The sequence below is a fragment of the Bactrocera latifrons genome, unplaced genomic scaffold (genome assembly GCF_001853355.1).
Source record: "Bactrocera latifrons isolate USDA-ARS-PBARC rearing strain unplaced genomic scaffold, ASM185335v1 scaffold_1, whole genome shotgun sequence".
NCBI lineage: Eukaryota > Metazoa > Arthropoda > Insecta > Diptera > Tephritidae > Bactrocera > Bactrocera latifrons.
This window is the reverse complement of record NW_017534407.1, coordinates 1,285,300-1,307,303: the sequence shown is the minus strand read 5'-3', so window position 1 is coordinate 1,307,303 and position 22,004 is coordinate 1,285,300. Positions and strand designations below refer to the sequence as shown.

Below are 22,004 nucleotides of genomic sequence, written 5' to 3'. Positions count from 1 at the left end.
GAAGAAAAGCTCGCCAATAGAGAAAATATATGTGGAGATTATTTCTCAGCGAAAAAAAAAATGTCTCTTAGCAACTTTCAACGTTTAAGCCTGAACGCTCAGCAAGTTTGAAATAGCTACACAAATTCTTCGAAAATTTAATCCTTTACGCCGTGTTGTCACACTTAAACACGTCAAACTGAATATTAGGCGTGCCATCAAATCGCGATTAAAGTCGTATTCACACACAAACGCACACATACACGTTTTGATAGCAGGGTACGTAAGTGAATTTTTGAGCTGTGAGGCAGGAGCGGCAAAATCAATTTAACACTTTGTCGTGAATAATTAATTCTGTATGAATTTTCAAATCTGTCACAAATTCTAGTTGACATATTCACAGACGCATATCGCCAACTTCATTCATATTCAAGCATTTACCGTTAACGTTAACATACTTGCTACATCGTAAGCTATTTGGGGGGGAGATAAGGGCGTGGCGAGCGTGAAGTGCCTTCTAAATTTGTAAGTTGATGTGCGCATATTATGCTGCCACCTTGCCACCACTAGCGCTAACTAACTAACCAAGTAACTATCGTGGCACTCCAACGAAAGTAAGTTAACGCTGCCGCCACTCACTCGCCGCGCACACACAGAAAATGCCTGCCACAAGCCAGTCAGTCAGCCAGCCAGTCAAGGACCTAACGAAGGAACAAACTCGTTTAAACGAAAATTTCATCAAGGCACCCAAAAACTGTTGTCAAAATAAGGAAAACGTCTCATAAATCCTTTTAATATTAAATGAGCTCATTCCCATCCATGCCGCCGCCGCCAGCTCTACTGCTGCTTTGTTGCTACAACGAGACTACATGCATACATTGGCGCATATCTCGCTGTGACATATGCACAYACAGCTGTACAAATAATATATATATATACATATATATATGTATGTATAGGCATTGAATCTCTTGGTTGAGTTGCTGGCGCATGACGCTGGCGTTGGCTGCTAAATTCGCCGCCACATCGTTGACATTGCCGACATAATACACACCTTGGTGCTCCGTCATATGTGGCAAGCGGTTGGAATTATGCAGCTAATGGCACCCAAACCGTTTTACTGCTTTAGTCATTGAACGCTGCCGCCGCCTTTTTTGCGGAAATGAGCAGTGGAGGTAATGAGATTGGGATGTCATTTGAATTATAACGAATGGGTTTGCGAAACATTGGAGCAGAAAAAATATGCAGGATTACTGAATATAGCACAGCTTGTATTCAATCTGCGTTACAATTTTTGAATTGTATAGTTCTTATATAAGTATATAAATACACATACCTACATACATTGCGAAAAAAAGAACCAATTATTTTATTATTCATCAATATTTATTTTGTTGCCTTCAGATCCCCAGATGTAATATACTTATCGCAACGATTTTTCCAGTACTCGAAGCACTTGCTATATATTATATAATATTATTTGATTTCTTCGACCGACAAAAATTTCGGGAAGAACAAGGAGCCAAATCTGGCTATAATGGTGGTTGCGCTTTTGGCTTTAAATTCAACAGAATTGTGGCTCGATGATCGCATTATCAACGTGTAAAACCATGAATTATTCTTCCGCAAGTACTGCCGTTTTCGGCGGATGTTTTCATGCCAACGCCGCAATGCAGCCAAATAGAACTCCTTATTAACCGTCTGTCCCTCCGGAAAAAAAGAAACAGTGAAATAAATTTTGATTTTTCAGCTTCTTTGGCGTGGTTGTTTGGCTTTCGGCTCGTTTTTCCCTTTACTTATGCCGATGGGTGTTGACTTGTATATATGTCAAACTCATAAAGTCATGTCTAATCGGCAGTCATAATACACTCCATGTCCCATGTCCAAAGACACCTGTTTACGATACTTAAGAAAAGAAAAAAAAAACTCTACTCTATCGGTTTCATACCCATAATAATCAGCGAAACCATTCGAACGGACTCACGAGAGATGTGCAGCTACCATGCGATCTCTCTAACACTTGCCGGTTTATTTTCAAAACTCATATTCTTCACATTTTTAATATTATATTTTCATCAGTTGATCGAAAGTCGTCCGAAACAAAGCATGTCTGCAACAATCGCTCAACAATCGCTCAACAGTATTTGAATGCCTGTACGACTCGTACTCGTAGAAATGCCAAAATTGTGTCAAATACGACTATTTTCTTAATCTGTATCTTTCTGGTAATCAATGCGGTTAACAAGTGAGGAAGCTCTAGCTAAATCGCTGCAGTCGTTCTTTAGCGAGACTAATCAACAGCGCTTCACTTTTATACTCATAGATTTTAAAATTTTCTACATTTTCTTAGTTTTTCCAGGTCCAGTCCAGGAGGGTTGGACTATGATAAGCATTTCCAACCTAAAACCTGCTATAACGATCTAGCCATTCTCAAGCGAACAGCAATTTTATATATACTCAGAGGTTATTTCAAAAATATAGTACCGGTTTTAGTATTTACTTCACAATTTTCACATATTTCTTATCGTCTAAACCTTCCTTGGACTTTTGCGAATATTTCAATACTAAAATATGCAAATCGGTTTAGCCGTTCTCGAGTTTTAGCGATACTAGCGAATCGTAATTGTAGGATGGAGTAATGTGTAGAAGCTATAATGATCCGTTCTAAACAATTTCTCTTGAGATTGCACCAGAGCTTAAAAGTATAATTAGTGCCAAATATATTGAAGATTGAAAGAAGGTTCCCATATAAGAACTTACTTTTGATCGTTGTGTTGGTAAAAGGTTTATATATTATATAAAAGCGTCAGAACGTTTTTTAAATAAAACAAAATCGGTTTGGGATATCAATGAAATTCTTTATCTAGTTTTCAGTAAATCGATTTTGATATTCGCTGTGTGGCTTGGGGCGCCGTCCTGTCGGAACTACATATTGTCCGATACTCGATTATCAGTGAGCGGTAGCGATTGCCATTCATAGTAACGTGCCGGTCTTGATCATCGCGAAAGAAGTACGGCCCAATGACGCTGCCGACCCATAAACCGCATGAAACCGTAATTTTTTCGGTAGCAATGCTGACTCATTGAGTACGTACGAATGACGTACACAGGAATAAAGAATTTGTATGAAGCCGGAAAGTTGAAACCACTAACTCCGAATTTTGGTAGCTAGTTTTAATAATTTTGACGCGTTGTTGCATCGTAAATCTTTCCATGATAAAATAGCAAACCTTACCGAAGAGATATGTCAAAAGAGGGGAAAAAGCTATACATTATAATGATCCGATCTGAAAAATTTCTTCGGAGATCCCATAATTGTCTTAGGAAATAGTCTGTAACAAATTTCGTTAAGATATCTTGTCAAATGAAAAAGGTTGTTAAGACATGATTTCTATCGTTCAGTTTGTATGGTAGCTACAAAATATATTGGTCCGGTATCAGCTAAATCGATTCGGTCGTCACGCTATACCTATATTTTATAAGATATCTGACGTTTCTTTTTGCAACCGAAGTTAAAGTTTTTTTCTTGTTTCACTTTTTGTTGTATAACTTTTATTCTTGGTATGCGATTTGAGCTCCTTGGTAATGGCATTGCGACAAGCTATGTCACAGTAGTCCAATGTGTTAGCAGTTGCCTGTGTGTATGGTGTGTGTGTGTGCAAAGGTAGCAAGAAGTCTGCCTACAAGGGGAATGCTTCGTTGAGCATAACAATAAAAATTTAGCTAAAATCAGCGCGGCGACGACGACAAAGCGTTCAAATCTCTCATTTCTTTATTCACATTATTCATTCGTTATTCATATTCTTAATCTATTGTTGTTGTTTGAAATTTTTAAACCTTCGCAATTGGTGGGATTGCGTTATGACTAGGTGGCAACCCTTAACACCCCAAATTACTTCACGCGCTCTAACAATCACGGCGGCAAAGTTATTCTTCGCTCTTCGCTGTGCTGCTTATGGCGACGCGAACGAGCGAGCGTGTGCTTGTTCCCACCATTTTCAGATTACCCTTTATGCGTTGTTGTTGTTGTACTTTTGTTTTCGCTTGACGGAGTTTTTCATATTCTATTAAGTTTGTGCATACTAAAAAATTTAAATTGAAATATTAAAAATTTAAATATTCCGCGTCGTCCTAAGCACTGCAAGGCATAACGGAAATATGCTCACAAATGAGTAGCAGGCAGCGGCCCAGAAAAGAGGTTAACAACGGTCCAACGCTCCTTATCATTAAGGCTATTGTTTCCGCTTTAATGAGTTAATCAGACTTACATATTCACAAGACAGAGACATTTTTATTAAATTAAAACTCATCATATAGGATATGGTCGCATTATTAGATTGAAGAAGTCACACGATAGACAGTCCCCTTATCTGAAACCTCGTTTGGTGACGAACGGCTCGGGGAGGTCCTTCTCGATCTTGACGGAATTTTTAGTGTTGCTTACTTCAGCTTACACTGCCGTATTAGCTTTGCGGGTATACGAAGTTCAGGCATAGTGGCATAGGGGTAGCTCTATTTCGTGCTGTCGAAGACGGCTTTAAAATCGACGAAAAGATGGTGTTTGTCGATCTTTCTTTCACGGGTCTTTTCAAAGATTTGGCGCATGATGAAAATCAAGTCGATAGTAGATTTTCCAGTTCAGATCTAAAGCCACACAGATAAGGTGCCATCAAGGTGAACTTTAGTCTTTCACTCAATACGCTCGATAAGCCCATGTATGCGATATTAACGAGGCTTATCTTCGCTACAACAAGATAGTGGTCGAAGTAGATGTTGGGTGCTCGGAGCCTTAGCACATTAAGGATCTGGAGACTTGATGAATTTTAGGTTCGCCAAGGAGGCTAAAATTACAGCTGTGGTGCTTTCTTTGTCCACGCTGGCGTTAAAATCGCCAAGCACAATTTTTACATCATTGCGGATCAACCAGTTGAGCCTCAGCACCTTTTCAATTTAGGGGTCGGACTTTCGAGGTGCATGCCACTAAATCATAGTCTTTATTACGTTTGCTGTGGTCGTCATTAAAAGTGGGGTTTTTCGTCCGAGGTTTTTTTTTTTGTTTTTTTTTTATTTGCATTGGAAGTGGTTTCTTCGTGATGGGGCCAAACCCAGCGCACAACGTCGTTATACTAGCGTAGAATACCGAATAGACACGTACTCTGCTAATTATAGTTGCAACATTCTTACACTCCAGTCCAGCTGCCTTTTTTCTCTCTCATTAACATCGGTGATTTGGGACAGTATTTTGTGTGTACATTCGACTAGAATCAAGTCTATAAAAAAACCCTGAGAGTACTCGTATTTAAGCTCAATTCAGCCAGAATAATTTGGTTGAAAGTAAACAGCCATTATTTGACCAAAGCACGCAGCGTCCCCCAAAGATTGCAACTGCGAGAAACAAGCTTGTTGAAACACTCAGCGCAGTTTTAAAGCGTAGTTTTCAAAACATCATTTGCATGTTTTTCATGCGTGTTTGTTTTGTTTTGGCCTAAATAACTGTGTACTGTGTAGCGTTGCCAGTGTGCGGCTGTGTGCTTTTAGCATCCTTGAATTGTTACCCAGTTACGTTAAGTGTGACAAATCTCCTTACATGTAACAATAAAACTTTGACCACAAATGCAAACACGTCCAAGAGGATAAGACCGAACACGCCGCCTCGGCGGAGACGGGATTTTAAGCACACAAAAATACACACACGCACTATGCCTTACTCCGTTTTATAAATATGTGCGCCTGTTTGAAGGCCTGGGTGTGTATATATTTGACAAACAAGCGGTTTTGATTTGTGGACCCAATCTGACCTGTCGCTCCTGCTGAGCCCCATACGGCTCTGCGGGCAGGCAAAACGGCACGTGCAGTGGGCGCCTGCCGCCTGACACTTTACTTTAATGTCTCATCTTAAAATTGGGTTTTCATTACTGTTATGCGGTCGTGTATATTACATAGTGTACTGGTAGTTAGCAAATGGTGTCATTGTAAAATATGGAGCTGAAGTATTAAAGGGTTTTGTAGCCAGATTGAGATGTGGTGTAATAGGTTTAAATACAATTAAGAAACTAAAGTCAGTAATTCACTGCGATTCAGCATTGCTTGATTTATATTTGATGCCACTTTGTAATTTATAAAATGTGAATGTGACTCTAAAGCAGCTGGGTCACTATGCTCTCACACTCCACTTATATTTTGTGTATTTGATACCTAGTACATGGGTTGGTTTGGCAGCCCTAGTGTTGCAATCTGGCAACTCATTACTTTACCGATGCCAATTGGTTCCAGGTGTAATTAGGTCCGTCACTACCTGGTCCGTTCCTAACCTGTTTTCCTCTTCCTCACCGTCGTGCACACGGTACTGCGTCGAATACTTTCAGAGCTGGCGTGTTTACATCCATTCGGAAGACATCACTTGGCCCGCGTGGCCTCTGTCTCTCAATTCGATGAACTATGTGGATGTCGTCGTAAATCTCGTATTCGACGTGGCCAATTCGCAAAGGACCATAAATCTTCTGCTGAACCTTTCTCTCGAAAAGTCGTAACGCCGACTCATTTCAGATGATGCCATCATCCATGCCTCTGCACCATATAGCAGGACGGAGATGATGAGCGACTTGTAGTGTTTGGTCTTTGTTCGTCGAGGTTTCTCAATTGCCTACTCAATCCGAAGTATCACCAGTTGGCAAGAGTTATTCTGCGTTTGTTTTCGAGGCTGACGTTGTTAGGATAGTCGAAATTCTCTACGACTTCGAAGTTTTGGCTGTCAACAGTGACGTGGTAGCCAAGTCGCGAGTACAACGACTCTTTGTTTGCTGCCAGGAGATATTTCGTTTTGCTCTCGATCACTACCAGACCCATATGCTTCGCTTCCTTATCCAGTCTGGAGAAAGCAGAGCTAACAGCGCTATTCATGGTCACTTATATCGATGGCATCGACATACGCCAGATAATTTGAGCTGAAGAGTAATGAATCCGAAAGTATGAAGCAGTTCTCTGTATCGATGTTTCTAGATGAGATGAGTTAGATCCAACAAAAGTTGTTCGAGCACGAACCACTTACACGCCAATGGTTGTTTGAAAAAAATGACTTACAGTAGTAAACAACCGCTTTGACTCTTCATCACAACAAAGTGAGCACTCACTCATCGACTGAAAGAACTGGATTTTTGAGTACTCAAAGCATAACCTTATTTTTATTTCTTTACGTAAGAAATCAACTAAAAGGTCAATATTTTCGCTAAGAATGCTTGTTTTGGAAACACTTCAATCAGAATGACAAAAGTGCTTCACCAATTGGTTTAAACGCATGCAAAGGTGTATAGATCTTAATGAAGACTCTTTGAAAAATAATAAAACAATTTCCGAAAATTTAATTTGTTTTTGCGCTCTAATCCCGAAATATAAAAGCAACCCTAGTACATAATTATTGCATTCCAATCATTTAAATCGCTGTTCTTAAGCTAAATTCAGGCTCATTTTTTTAGAAAGGCAAACCAAATTCATTTACTCGCGAGAGAGAGGAATGCGAATGGGTTATGAAAAGCACCCGTATCGAAAGACCCACTCCGAAGTGATGCCTTAAATTTGTTTTTGTTATATCCGTAGTAACTAATCATAAAGTATGAATTACGTAACTGTGTAAGTATGTTGGCTTGCATATCTAATATTTGGGCTAGTTGCTGTTGCCCCTTCCCGAATACAACTGCGCTTTCAATGATATTAGCATACGAGTACCTCGAGCATACAAACGAGATATGCAGCGAAAATGGATTGAATATAATATCTATGCTTACGTATGTATAAGGAATGTCTGCTGCGGGGAAAATATGGAATGTAGCGAAAGGATTCAAAGCCAGTAATATACTTTTTTCTGAGTTTGTGAGGCTGGGGTAGGCGTCAGCAAATATAAAACGAATTCAATAAAGCATATTTACATATGAATGTGTACAAAACCCAATTCATCGAAGATGTTATGTTTGTTGTTGGTAGTGGCATGCTTTATAAACTACTAATAATAACGGTGCAAACAGTTTGATTGTGGTACTAGCACCGGAGTATGAGCAGCGCTAACTTCGCCATTCATGTAGCATCGGCTGGCGCTTCGAAGGTAGTCCTCATTGCTGGCGCATTATTGAATGATTTATTTGCTGAATTCTTTATACGGATCTGTGTATATCTTCTCACTCCAATGCACCCGATTGAACGCTCTTACTGATATTATATTATATATTAGAACTTCATTTGTTGCTCGCTCTACAACGTCAATTCAAGCGTTCGCTTTGCTTCGGCAGTCATTACTTCCTTTCAATTGCGCTTGTGTGGATTTTTACGTGTCCTTTTCTTATTCATCTACGCTGGATTTTGATGAGGGATGGGATTAGTGAAAATGTTCAAGCTCGACAGCAGGAAGGTGGGGTAGATATAGAAGCTGAGTGTGCCTTCGTTTCCATTTGAAAGGGTTAATGGATTTTCCGTACGGTTTTGTCCTTCATAAATTTTTTTTTTATTGGAATTTTATCTTTTTGCAGTATTTATATTTGTTTTATTTTTGTTTTGTATTTTGTGCACGTCATTTGTGCATCTTTGGCTGGAGACAAAAGTATGTAGTAATATATAAATATATTCAATATACGCACATTGTTCGAGACAATCGCTTGGAATATAAACTGAAACACAAGATTGATGTTTCTAGGCACATTCACATAATTGTGACGCTTCGAATCTCAAATTACAAGTTCCAAATTTCGTATATGTATTCTAATCACATTGCTTTTGTGACGGTACTCACAATATATACCCATAATTCTACCCACACAAGTTTTCGATAATATTAATTTCAAAAACAAGAAAAACGCGCTATGATACCTTACACAGAAATGGTAAAGATGTTTCCATATGAGAACTAGAATATGAGAAGCTTATATGATAGCTATGAGCTATAGTGGTCCGATATCAGCGGGTCCGTCAAATGAGAAATGTGTTTAGAAGTCAAGAAGATGTGCAAAGCTTCAGTGTGATAATTAAAATTGAGGTTCTAATTTCTGTATACATTGTGTCTTACCTCTTTGATCGACTGAAAACGGGTATTATTCCGATGATAGTCCCATGTCTCACAATGCTTTCCATGAATGTGTGTTTTTAACACTTGCCTGACGACTTTCAAACACATTTTTTCACTTTTTTAATATTCTCATCGGTTGAAGGGGGTGTACGTCATCTTTGAAAGTTTTGTGCCACTCGTAGGTTTGTGAAAATTGAATCACCGTACGACTTTTCTAACATTCGAGTTGATTCCACACACATTTTTTAAATATTTTTATCCATTGTAAAAACGGCATGGTTCGCTACACAGAGCAGATATTTATACAAAATATACTTTTTATAGGCTTTCCGACGTTGCCTGCTGATATTCCAAACTTTGGGGCATACTTAATTAACCAATGGCATACTTGGGGCATATCTGCTTTGTTATCTTATCTTGCTATTGATTTCCATCTGTTTTGAGATATTTTTTTCAAAATGCATATAAAGCTCTCGTTTTGTCATTCCCAGTGGGCATGGAATTTCTTCCGTCTCAGATTCGTCTCAAGAGTCTCCCAGCTTCGCCAACTCGTCTGTATTTTCGTTCCTAAAAACGTTCTTGTGGCCAATCCCGATTTTATGTACAAACTTAGTTGAGCTGCCAGTGAGCTTAAAGCCTTCCTGCAGTAGCTGACTACGCTGGAATTAATCTGGATTGTCAACAAACCAGCAGTGCTGTCTAGCTAACCGTCAATATGGTTGTATCTGTATCCTACCGTAATAACTCAATACGACTTCGCAGGTATCCCCTATATCTTTTAATTCTGCTTGGAATATGCTGACTGCGTTTGGTAGACGGAGAGAGAGAGAAAGAGACACTCTATATATCCGTACATAGGTAGAATTCTCTCCGGAGGGAACTCTTTCCATTCCTGTCTAGACCGTTAACTCATCTGAAAGTGACTTTTAAAATGTAAGCTTGAAAGAATATTATCAAATTTACCTAGGTTTAGATGACATTATGTCCATAATCGTGGATGAACCGAAGCGTTGTGTAAAAACTAAGAAAGTTTGGCGATTATCGTATAATCAGTTCAGTAATAATCGAAATGATGGAGACTTCGTGGTTCTTCTTATGGAAATACTTGTATTATATTGGTCAATAGAGCTCCTGAAATAAATTGGGACCACGGATTTTGTGATGTCTTAAGCTACTAGTAACACTAATAAGTTCTTAACGTGTTATCCAATTAGCGCTACTTTTCCAATAGCCTCTTTTGGGCCAAATTTTTTTCAGAGAATAGGCAAATTTCAGGCCAATGGGTATGTAAACAAGCATAATAACGGCATTTAGGACAAAGAGCGACCCGTAGAGATTTCAGAGTTACCAATTTATTGAGAAAAAACAACGATTTGGTGTGGTTCAACGGTCAATGGTGACCATTAACGCGCCATGATAACCGTCTACGAACAACCATTGATGTAGAACATACTTTTGGTAACAGCAACCATATTAACTTTTCTAAAAACTCAGCCTGATATTACAAAACAAACAAAAAAAAAAAAAAAAAAAAAAAAAAAAAAAAAAAAAAAAAAAAAAAAAAAAAAAAAAAAAAAAAAAAAAAAAAAAAAAAAAAGGATACGAAACGGCTGACATTCTCTAAGTATGATTTTGGAGAGTTTCTAAAATTTGTAACTAATATATTTTTCCCTCAAAAATTCTGACGATATTTCCAACGCCAAATGGGTGGTGCAATTACTCAAGTACAGTTAGAGGGAGAGGGTCCAGGGATCTATGACAACGTAGCACAGCTACATTGAATTGAATAATGTGTGCGCTTCAAGCTCTCATATGTTGTTGTTGCAGTCTTATTGAGCATACCTTCTTGGATGCCCAGCGGTGCGGCCAGTTGACTGTGCTCTCGGAAATTAAGAAGATAACGGACGATGCACTCATTCATCTTCAAATGCTACAGCATTTGCCGCGACGCGTCTGCCCCCAACAAGGAATGCGTTGCTACATGCACTGTTACCTCGCCCCGAAACTTACTTGCCAGCTGCCATGTCGCATTTTCCGCCAGAACAACAGCGCAAGCAGCAACATGCGCCGAACCAATCTGTTCTGTTCGTGGGAGCAAGGCATACTCGTATATTTATGTATGAGACCGGGGAGAGAGAGAGCGAGCGAGCGAGACGAAAGCGCTGCAGCAAGGAGGAAATGAGTTATGATAGCGCATCGCTGCCACTTGCACAATGATGCCACGCCAGCTTGCCATCCGATTGATGTTGTTTGTGTACTTGCTATTTGGTACAACGGCATGCAAGTACGTTGTCCCCGCTTGGACCAAATCGCTTTTTAACAACGCTGCAATTTCAATAAGAGCCAGCAAGCCATGCCATTGCGCCAAGCCGTACATAAATGTGACGGACGTACGGGAATCTTCGCTAAACAGCCAGACAGTGTGTGGCCTTCGTTTTTATGGCAGCACCTACATATAGTCTGACTGTCAGCACTAGTACCATGCAACCCTCAGCTGTACACGGGACCGGCGGGCTGAGTCGGTGTGCCAAAAGTACAGTAAACACAACAGAAACGCCTCGTACGCCAACGGCAAGCTGTACACACAAACGCAGTTCGCTTTTGGTGGCCTACCTACCGCGTGTAGCAACAATTGCACTTGACACTGTCTACTCGGGTCCGTGGAAATGGGCGGCCCATGCTGTATGTACGTTACATAAACGAGTGCGCGCATCCTTTCGCATTTTAGCCGACTGTTTGCAGAGAAGTTACTGCAAATGGTGTTGCTGACATTGTTATTGCTGCATTCGCCTCCGATTCTGCTGTTCTAGCATCTATCTATGCCGCTACAATAAGCCCTTTCAATGCATCCACCCTTGGTGCAGGCGAACGGCATACAGCACACAGCACACAGTGACTGCCGATGCTCGTTCGTTAGATAGATACTGAAGTGTTTTAATTTTACGACATTGCATGAATTTTATTGCTGGCATTGCACAAGGCGCACTTCAGCAGCGGGCAAAATACGCCCTCAATGGTACCGCAAGCAAAGAATGGGTGTGTGTGTGTGTGTGTTGGTGTGTCGCTTTGGAGCACACATTGAGTGCCGGGTGATAAAGTGCCTATGTACGAGTGCTTGTTCCCTAAAACTGTAGAAACTTTGCTCTGATCATTTTGTTACTGCTTCTGACTTTTCACACTTCACACAACTCAACGGACTAACATAATACTCCAAAAATGCACGTAAAGGCGAAAACTTCCATTTCAATGGGAATTGTGGGTAGATTTTAAATTGTAAAGGACATCGGGTTCCAGTACGGTGGTTTTAGTAAAAAGATTTTTTTTTTCTTCTATAGCTCTTTATTTTCCTTGCTGGATCGCGAAACATTTTTATTCCAAGGAAAAACTGTAGACGGTTGGTCCCGGTCTGAAAATGTGTATACTCAAAGTTCATCATCCGCCTCTCGCTCCTTCTCTGCAACTCTCCTTATAAGCCCTATTAGCATTATCTAGGTTCATTAACTAATCCGGTTCCAGATCTGATGGAATGGAATCATGTGCCGTAATATGTTCTCAAAGCGTCAGCTGCTGCGGCAGAAGTTTCTCTTATTTCTCTTTTTCGCCTTCATAATGTAGACAACCACAAGGAAAGAAATCTACCAAGGTAAAACAATCCAGCTGTGTTCTGTCAAAAACTGCACAAATAATTGCTGCTCTGATTGTGCTTTTTGCGTCTCCGACTAGCGCGTGTGTCCATCTACCTTCTCAACGATTTTGCTATTTATTTAGGTTATTTAATCTTACCTGCTTCCTCTCTTCAGTAATAAGTGATCTGCCGGTGCTTCTTGTTTTGTCGAAAATTCATTTGAGCTTCGTGATAATTAAAACATGTGCATGATACCAGCTTTGATTCCAACGGCTCCGAAGAAATATAGACATTTTCAGCTTTTCGAGGCCTCTCTGTATTGTTAAAACGAAGGTCTAGTAATCGTTCTCCGACGAAAATATTTAAGCTGTCTGCAGAGGTATAAAACTTGTATTTCGAGGAAAACATTTAACATTTACAAAACCAATCTAGGCATGGGTGTGTAGGTGGGTACATTGGATGTCTGAAGGCATCCTTTGCCGCTGGGAGTTTGCATGGTACTTTTCCACGGTACACTGATCACAAAATTCATAATATAAATATGTATATGCACAACTTTCTGCTGGCGTTAATATTTCTTATAATTCGAGACTATTGAATAATTCTCATGCTTTTATGAGATCTCAATTCTTGTAACTTTTTAATGACATTACATATGAGATTATTATAATATTTTTTCGATTATTTGTTACAATTCTCCTTTTTTCGTGGAAAAGTAATTGTATTATTGTTTCACGTTTTATAAATAAATAAATAAATAAATTGTTACAATTCCAAATATATTTACTCACTACTTGTTTATACTGTTTTACAGATGGTGACGCGAACGAAGAAAATTTTTGTGGGTGGGCTGTCCGCGCCCACAACACTGGAGGATGTCAAAAGCTATTTCGAGCAATACGGACCGGTAAGTATAAGAAAACTTTTACTCGAAAAAGAAAAAGTGAGAATTCAAACATCGGAAAGTATAGTAACACTATTTAGACATGTGATTTTGAAAAAGCAATAAATCTCTTATAATTGAATGTTATAGCGAACACAGAGATAATGGCTTACTATTATGTTTTAAAAATGGTTTCGTGTAGATAAAAGTGGCGTCTGGCTAAAATAATTGCCAGTCAAGAAACTCAATTCGATAACTTTTTGCAGCAGTTGGGGGCACATGTCAGCCAAAACGCGTTGCATATTCTCTTCCAAAGCGTCAATCGTCTCAAGCTTATCAGAGTATCTAAAAAAATATTGTGCAATTATTGAAAAATATCCATGATCCCGCATTTTAGGCAATTTATTCTCAAATAAACACATTTAAATTATTGAACTAGTATAATAACTGAAATAATTTGAGTCCTCCTTGTTGAATAACGGTAGTTTTAGCTACGGTCAACCATGTGACATAAATGAAACTGACAAATTTGTAATAAGCTCAAAGCGCTTTATCGACACACAAGCACCTTATGATCTTTAAAGTAGATTAAGTAAATCAACGGACTGACGTACAGCGCCGATTGGCTTAGACACCACTTATGCGGTTATAGCCGAGTTCACAATAGCGCGCCAGTCGCACATCCTTTTCCAAGTCACGTCCTTCTCTACCATATATCTTCTTCTTATGCTTCTCTCGGCGGGCACTGCATCGAATACTCTGAGAGCTGGAGTGTTTTCATTCATTTGGACGACTTGACCGAACCTGGCCGCTGCTTCTTAAAACGCTGAATTGAATCAATGTCGTCGTATATTTCGTACAGCTCATCGTTCCATCGGCTGCGGTATTTGCCGTTGTCAATGCGCAAAGAACCATAAATCTTCCGCAGAATTTTTTTCGAAACCTTGACCCAAACTCACCAGAAGCTGTCATCGTCCGTGCTTCTGCATCATATAGCAGGACAGGGATGATGAACAACTTATGGAGTTCGATCTATGTACGTCGGGGAAAGTCTTTACTTCTCAATTGCCTACTCAGTCCTAAGTGGCACCTGTTGACAAGATTTATTCTGCGTTGGATTTCGCGGCTGACATTGTTGTTGGTGTTAATGCTGGATCCAAAATAGACGAAATTATCGACGACTTCGAAGTTAGGGCATAAAGGTAGCTCCATTTCGTGCTTTCAAAAGCAGCTTTGAAAACGACGAAGAGGTGGTGTGTGTCGATTCACTTTTCACGGGTATTTTCCAAGATTTAGCGCATGTTGAATATCTGGTCAGTTGTCGATTTTCCAAGCCTGTGGCCACACAAATCAGTTTGCTGACTGTGGACTTTAATCTGTCTCACAGTACGCTCGTATCCCACGGTAGTTGGAGCAGATTGTAGTGTCTCCCTTTTGGTGGATTGGGCAAAGCACATTTAAATTCCAATCGTCGGACATGCCTTCGTCCGACCACATTCTACCAAGAAGCTGCTACATGCTCTTAATAAGTTCATCGCCGCCGTATATGAATTTCCGGTTTCGGTAATCCATCGCACCCGCCGCCTCATACGGGCAATTCGGCTAGTTAGCAGGCTGGAGAAGTGTTCCCTCCATAATTTCAGTATGCTCTGGGCATCAGTCACTAGATCGCACTAAATTACCTCAGGTGGTTATACAATTTAACCCAGTTAAATAACGCTTGTATCGACGGGATTTCTTCACTTCCAAATTTATTCATTTGTACTATTGTATCCACAATCATTCGCATTTTGAGTTCGTAATTTATCAAAGTTTTTTTTTTTTTTTTTTACTTAATTTAACTGTTTTTTATTTTGCTATAAAAAATGAATCTTCGTTATACAAAATCCATTAGCAATGATTAATGTTAGCAAGTGGCACTAAAATAAGTAAAATTGGCGGATAAATTAGAATTTCTTCCGCCGTTTTTGTGTAAAAATTGCCGCGTTGAAGTCGACAGTTAGACAACAGCTGCAAGTGGATAATTACATTTGTATATTCATATTGAATAACTATAAGTTACATACATATATATACATATATCAAGCTATTACCTAGTGACAAAGTGACGTATATTGAAATACCGTTATGAATTTTTTTGCACAAATGCATTGTGTGTGTATTTTTAGCGCAAGCTGGCGTCAATAATTGAATTTCTATCGAAATGTAAAATATTCACACAAATTCACATATTTATCGCATTTTATATGTATGCATACACATACACATCGACATACATGTATGTGATTTGTATATGCGCGCGTTTAGCCTTGCGCTCAGATATCGTAAATTTTTACCATTCCACTGTATGTATGGCAGTCGGAATGTAGATAAAGGTATACTATATATTTATGAGCGTCATTTCCAATTCTCAAATAATGCATTTCTCGTTTGTAGCAATGCATGCATACACAGGTATATGTATGTGGTGTGCCTGTTTGTGTGTTTTTGTGTGACGGCATGCAGCTTTTGTAACAACAGTTCTTCATTTGATTCCAATAGGGCGTAAGCAATGACTTTCTATTTGATGCTACCGGCAGTAAATTTGATTGACTGCTTGACAACGTTGCGCAATTTGCACAATGGAATTTTCTACTTCATTTTTAACAAAAGATAAATCACATTGCTGTGTTAGGGCGAAAATTAAACTAATTTGTTGCCGGTAGTGGGTATTGTGAACGAAAAGTGCTTGCATCAATAAAACTTTGGTTTATGAATGCAACTGCCTTGAGGTGTATTCTAGGCTAAGGCCGGCATTTCTAGCGTTTTTTGGTAATTGATAAACAAAGAGTATTTTAGCTTTTTACTAGCCATTTTTTTAAATTTTTTTTATTTATATTTGGAGAGTACACAAATTAATTTAAATAATGTTTTTAACATTGATTAATGCGGTCTAGAGGGTGGCAGGGGATGGCAAAAACGCTGTGACTTCCAGCCTTGTGGTTAACCGAAAATCAAAACAATGCTAGATTCATGATTAGTATGAATATCGCTAACTCAAAGCATATAAATTTCGTAAAATAGCGACTACTCAAAAATAAACGGCGTTTTTAAAATTTTTTCTAATTTTCTAATTTTTTTTTATTTATTTAAAATATTAGAAATTTAAATTTAAAAAAATTCATAAAATGGTGGCTAATCAAAAATAAAGGTCGATTTTTTAACTAATTTCTAAGCTTTTTTTGAAATATTAAAAAAAGTTTAAACGAAAAAAAATTCATAAAATTGCAGCTGTTGATAAATAAAGGTTAATTGACTTTGACGCTTTTTTTGTATATTAGAAATTTTTATTTCTTTTTTTCATTTTTGTCACTTTATACTATAGAGAGATATTTAAGGAATATGAGTACCAAATTCCGAGGGAATCGGCTACTGAAAACTTCAGATATCTCGGCGACCACCTCAAAACAAGTTGTTTCGAGAAAAATGCGATCTCGTTTTTTCTTTCCAGATTTTTACCTATTATACAAGTATATACTACAAGGTATACCAGAATATCCTTTTAAGGGGTTATACAGTTAGAAGGCTGATAAAAGCGAATTTTTCAGATATTTTTTTAAGAAAAGTTTACTAAAAAACTGCACACATATTACAGACTTAGTATTGTAAAAATATTTATTTGGAGAGGAACTACAGCCGATCTCCGAGCGATTATTTTAAACAAGACGTTTTGCGGTGATCACTATATCTCCGAACTGAAACCTCTGTAATTAAAAACAAAAATAAAAATAAATAAAAAAAAAAAAATAAAAAAAGGTTTCATTAAATTAATGTTAAATATAGTAATTTATCGAATGAATGAGCAAATTTTGACAAAATGACGGTTTCTAAAAAAAACCCCATTTTTGACCAAAATTTCAGCATTAAATTATTTATAAAAAATATTATGGTGAGAAAAAATATTCAATAAGTTACTAAAAAATAGATTTAAGAAGCTCAAGTTAAAATTTGAGACTAATCGGTTTTTGCTGTTTTCGAGTAACATAGTTCATGGACTTTGAAAACAACATTTTAAGAAATCGGGCCTTATACTTCCAAGCACTCTGAAATGCCTTTCCAAATTTGCGTGTAGCTTCGAAAATATTCACCGTAACGATGTGAAATTTTCTTTGTGTATTCTCAAATGTATGTACAAAAGGCAAAAAAATCAATTTTCTTGAAAATTCTAACTGTATACAACTCTGAAAGTTTGAAAAGTTCATATTTGTTACTGCACCTGGGCGACATCCCAATTCTAGTGATTTATTAACCATATTTATGCTATAATAAGGACAAGATTACAGACCAACATACTTGCTTTTACTGTGAGCAACGGGCAGCAAACTCAGCGCTTAGACTGCTTGAATGGATTTTCATACCGTGGATTATGGAAGATCAGTAGAATTGAATTTGAATTGGTTTCACAATATTTCCTTTCCTGCTAGAGAAAACTGCGATAGGGTTCCAGGTTTAAGCATATTCACGAATGGGTCCAAACCAGATAATCGAGTGGTAGTTAGTAGTCAGTAAGATAAAATACCAAAATCGCATTCCGACTACCAGATAATTGCAGTGTCTTCCAACCGGATATCAATCAAAGAAATACTTCTCGAAAGGAAAAATGTAAATTTATATTCGTCTGTCTACTTGAAAATATTTAATCGATATTTGTATCTAGTAAATATAGGTGAGTCTCGATATGGTTAATGGAATATGGGCCGCACATGCGGACTGTTAGAATTCAAAAATAATGATATAAGAACACTTGTGGATATGGTAACAGGTCATTGTCTTTTCGGCAAACACACTAGCAGACTGGGAACATCATATAAAGACTATTGTAGAAACTGTCAGCAGGAAGATTATCATGAAAAAATCAATATTATATCGTTAGGTAATAGTAAAATATCTTATGCGCCAATCACTGTCGGTTAGGGGTTTCGTGACAACGTTTCGGAAGTTGCACAGGTAAAACGTTTCCTGCTGATGAATTTAATCAGAAGTAGAGAGTGATTCAATGAGGAGACAAAAGAGTAATTGGATTTTGGTGGTAGCTTGTCAACGGGCCTTCTGAAGGTCTATTTCGTCAACAGACAGCCACTCCATCTACTGACCTAACATTACTGGTAATATTTATTGTAGCTAGCAAATACCCACTGCGTTGCTACAGATTTTTGCAAGTAATAGAAAAAGCGAAATATCTTCATTCATTAATTGTTCATTTATCTCATTATGTTGATTTGGTAAACATTTCACCAGTCATGACATTTACAGCATAAAAAGTTTCAGATAAAAATATACTAATTCGATATTAATCCGACTGTAATATTTTACATAAAAAGTAATGATTTGACAATTCGGAGTGGAAGAGTACAAGTGACATCCATTCGAAGCTTCAAACTTCTCAGTTAACTTTAAAGCTGGAGTTAGGTTCTTCGTGCGTTCCTGGACTCACGCCGAGCGAATTCTTGCCAATGTTAAAAACAAATTGTGTGAAAAAGAAAATATTAATACTAGTAAAAAGAAAATAGTAAATTAGTTATGTAATCGATATATACCCGATTGTTATGGTTATGTGGTATAACCCACTGTAGAGTGCCATAGCCGACTTCAATGCCTATAAATCCTATTTATATATAAAAAATAATATAGTTTGTGTGCGGCTTGTGATTGCATGTCGTTCATGTGGCTCAAAGCTATTCTGGTCACATTTGTTTGATCAATACCAATACAATACGATATGAAAAAAGCAAAAAATTCATCCAAATGTTGCTAACGGAAAATTCCAAAAAGTGAAAACACAAGCAAAACCGAAAAAAAATCGAGCATAATGGTTTTCATATGAAAGGAAGCATTTCAAAAGCGCCAAAAAGGAATATAGCAAATTTTTCATTTTGACAGGCACACGCGAGCACACTTTCCGCAAAGCTTTAGATGTGTTCGACGCTGAAGTTCTAATCAATAAGTGCCGCAAGGCGCAGGAGGTGCGCTATTTGCATTTGATATCTGTTTGCCTACTGAAGCTATATTGTTGATTTCGGGGAGACAGCTGCATAAACCAATACAATAAAATGCGCCTAAAAGACGAGGTATCTTCTGAAACCAAATCAAACTAACTTCTAATTTTAATTTCGAAAAGTCTACGATAAATCAAAAAACCAAAAAAAAAAAAAAAAACAAGAAGAAACAAGATTGCAGCGATGCTTGGTATAGTAAACTCAGACAAATTGAAAATATCTTGTCAAAAAAAAAAATGTTATGAACGTTCAGCTTCTATGGTAGCTATGTATACGCTACAGTGATCCAATCTTAACAATTCCTTGGGAGTTCATAACTTAGGTAATGAGCCATGCCCAACTTCATGAAGATATCCTGTCAAACGAAAAAGCTTTCCATACAAGCACTTTATTTTGATCATTCAGTTTGTATGTCTACCCTATAGTGATCCAAGATATGGGTACCACAAAAACAGAAGAACTAGCATGTGTATATAGAGACATACATAGATGGCTAAACGAAGTTCAGCAAGAATTTTACCTAATAATAATATGTCCTTCTGTCGAAAATAAATAAAATCGGATCAATACTTCAATTATCTCCATATACTCAATATGAAGAGCTTCCGGTATTGCTGGGCAGGCTTAAAATCAATATTCCTGATTTCAAAGTTGATGATTGCCCACTTGAACGCCTAGATTTGCATTCTTTCGGAGATAGTTTGTAATCAGAGTTAGAGAACATGACTTGCCGAATACTCCATATAAATTCGATGTGTCTCAGAATACCTTTGGTTCTAGCAGTTCTAGCAGCATCGTCAATACTACTAGATCGCAAAAAAGCCGAATCGTTGCAGGACTTAGATGAAAGCAAAAGATGAACATTTCCCTTATACACCTTATTAAATAAAATTAATTTTTATGAGGGCCTGAACTTGTAACAGAACTTATGGCAGGACTAAGCAGTTGTAACAGAAATTTTGGCAGGACTAAGTAGTAAGGTTATCTTGACAATAGATTTCCGCTTCAGAACATTGAAACACACAATATTTTTTTGACTTCTGGTAATAATTAGACACAAACTTTTTGAGAATTTGAAATTTTTCCAAATTTCCAAGATTGAAAAAAATAATTTTAGAGCTACAAAATACTCTAAAAAACTTAAAAAGAAAATTGTAACTAGATATTTTGTAAATTGGTGCTAATTAACAGATTTTGAACACATTTTACAGTTTTTCCAGAATCGTAAAAAAACCTGAACCTACTCTTTGGAGTAAACACGTTTAAAGGGACGCGAATAAGCAGCGAAGGGCCAGGTTTGGGCCTCAATATCTCACCAAGCAACATACTTTAGAACTGCCTTATCCTTAAAATAGGCATTTATTATGACAAAATTTTTTTTCAAACGCGTGGTAAGCAGAGGGCCTCCCTCAAAATACGCCTTAAAAGTCAATATACCAATTTCACTTAAAAAAAATCTAATAACAACCAGAAAATTTATAAAAAGCTGAATTAATGAATCACTTTATACGTCTTTAGAAGTCTTTATAAGTCAATATATTAATAAATTTTGTGATGAAATGAAAAGAAACCTATAAAAATTCACTTTAATCAAATGCACCACAATCGCTCTTGCACTTTTCAACAAATTAAAATTTAAAATTATTTTTATCTACTATACATGTCCATTCGGTATAACCATTAATACGCTAAGTAAAATAAAATAAATAATGAAAGTAGTCACTGGCTTCTGCCGTTTAGTTTAAATGCTTGTCGGTCTCAATCATTTATTTGCTTTCCGGAGTTTCTAGCTATTTTTTGCTTGCATGACAAACTGTATGGCGCAACTTTATTGATGACTCCTTATGGCTTATCTGCTTGCAATCCATTTATTTTATAACATTTCATTTCATTTTGATGGATACTTTTACAACAGATCTTTTACTTTGCTCTACTGCTGTACTGCTTTACTGCTGGTGGCATCAGTTTGCGCTTCAACGAATAAATAGCATTTTACTGCTGGTTGCATATCTCTGCACTAAATCTTTTGTAGCTTTGTCATATTGACACAGCAGGAGCAGCGTACTTTACTCATTTGTAAATGCAGAATCAAGGCCAAAGCAAAACGAAGGTATGAATTCATTACTTTAAGACAGTTTTGTTATGGTTTCTTACAATAAAGACTACGTTGAGGTTTAGAGGTGAAGTGAGGTGTGCAGTGTGCTTTAATACAGACTTATTAACTGACATTTACTTAGTTTTAAGCGCAAAGCAAAAAAGCAAGTGTAGCCATGGTTGATTTTCGGCTAAAGTTTCTGTAATAAGAGCATATTTACTATTTTGCTTTGCTCTGCTAAATATGTACATTTTTCACTAAAAGGCTAAGACAGTAGTAATGTCATTTCAAGACATTTTTTAAATTTATTTTTATTATTATAAATTGTTTTTTATTTT

At 37.5% G+C, this 22,004-nt stretch overlaps 1 protein-coding gene across 12 annotated transcripts in view; it reads left to right on the top strand.

Annotated features, from left to right (window-relative positions):
• LOC108964976 (RNA-binding protein Musashi homolog Rbp6) overlaps positions 1-22,004 on the top strand; it is a 416,168-nt gene that overhangs the window by 222,844 nt on the left and 171,320 nt on the right. For all 12 annotated transcript variants that reach the window (XR_001993067.1, XM_018927145.1, XM_018927119.1 and 9 more), the window contains exon 7: positions 13,468-13,560. Coding sequence is in view for 11 of the 12 variants with exons in the window: in XM_018927145.1 (XP_018782690.1) it covers positions 13,468-13,560 (93 nt within the window). In the remaining variant the exon portion in view is untranslated. The remainder of the gene's footprint in view (positions 1-13,467; positions 13,561-22,004) is intronic.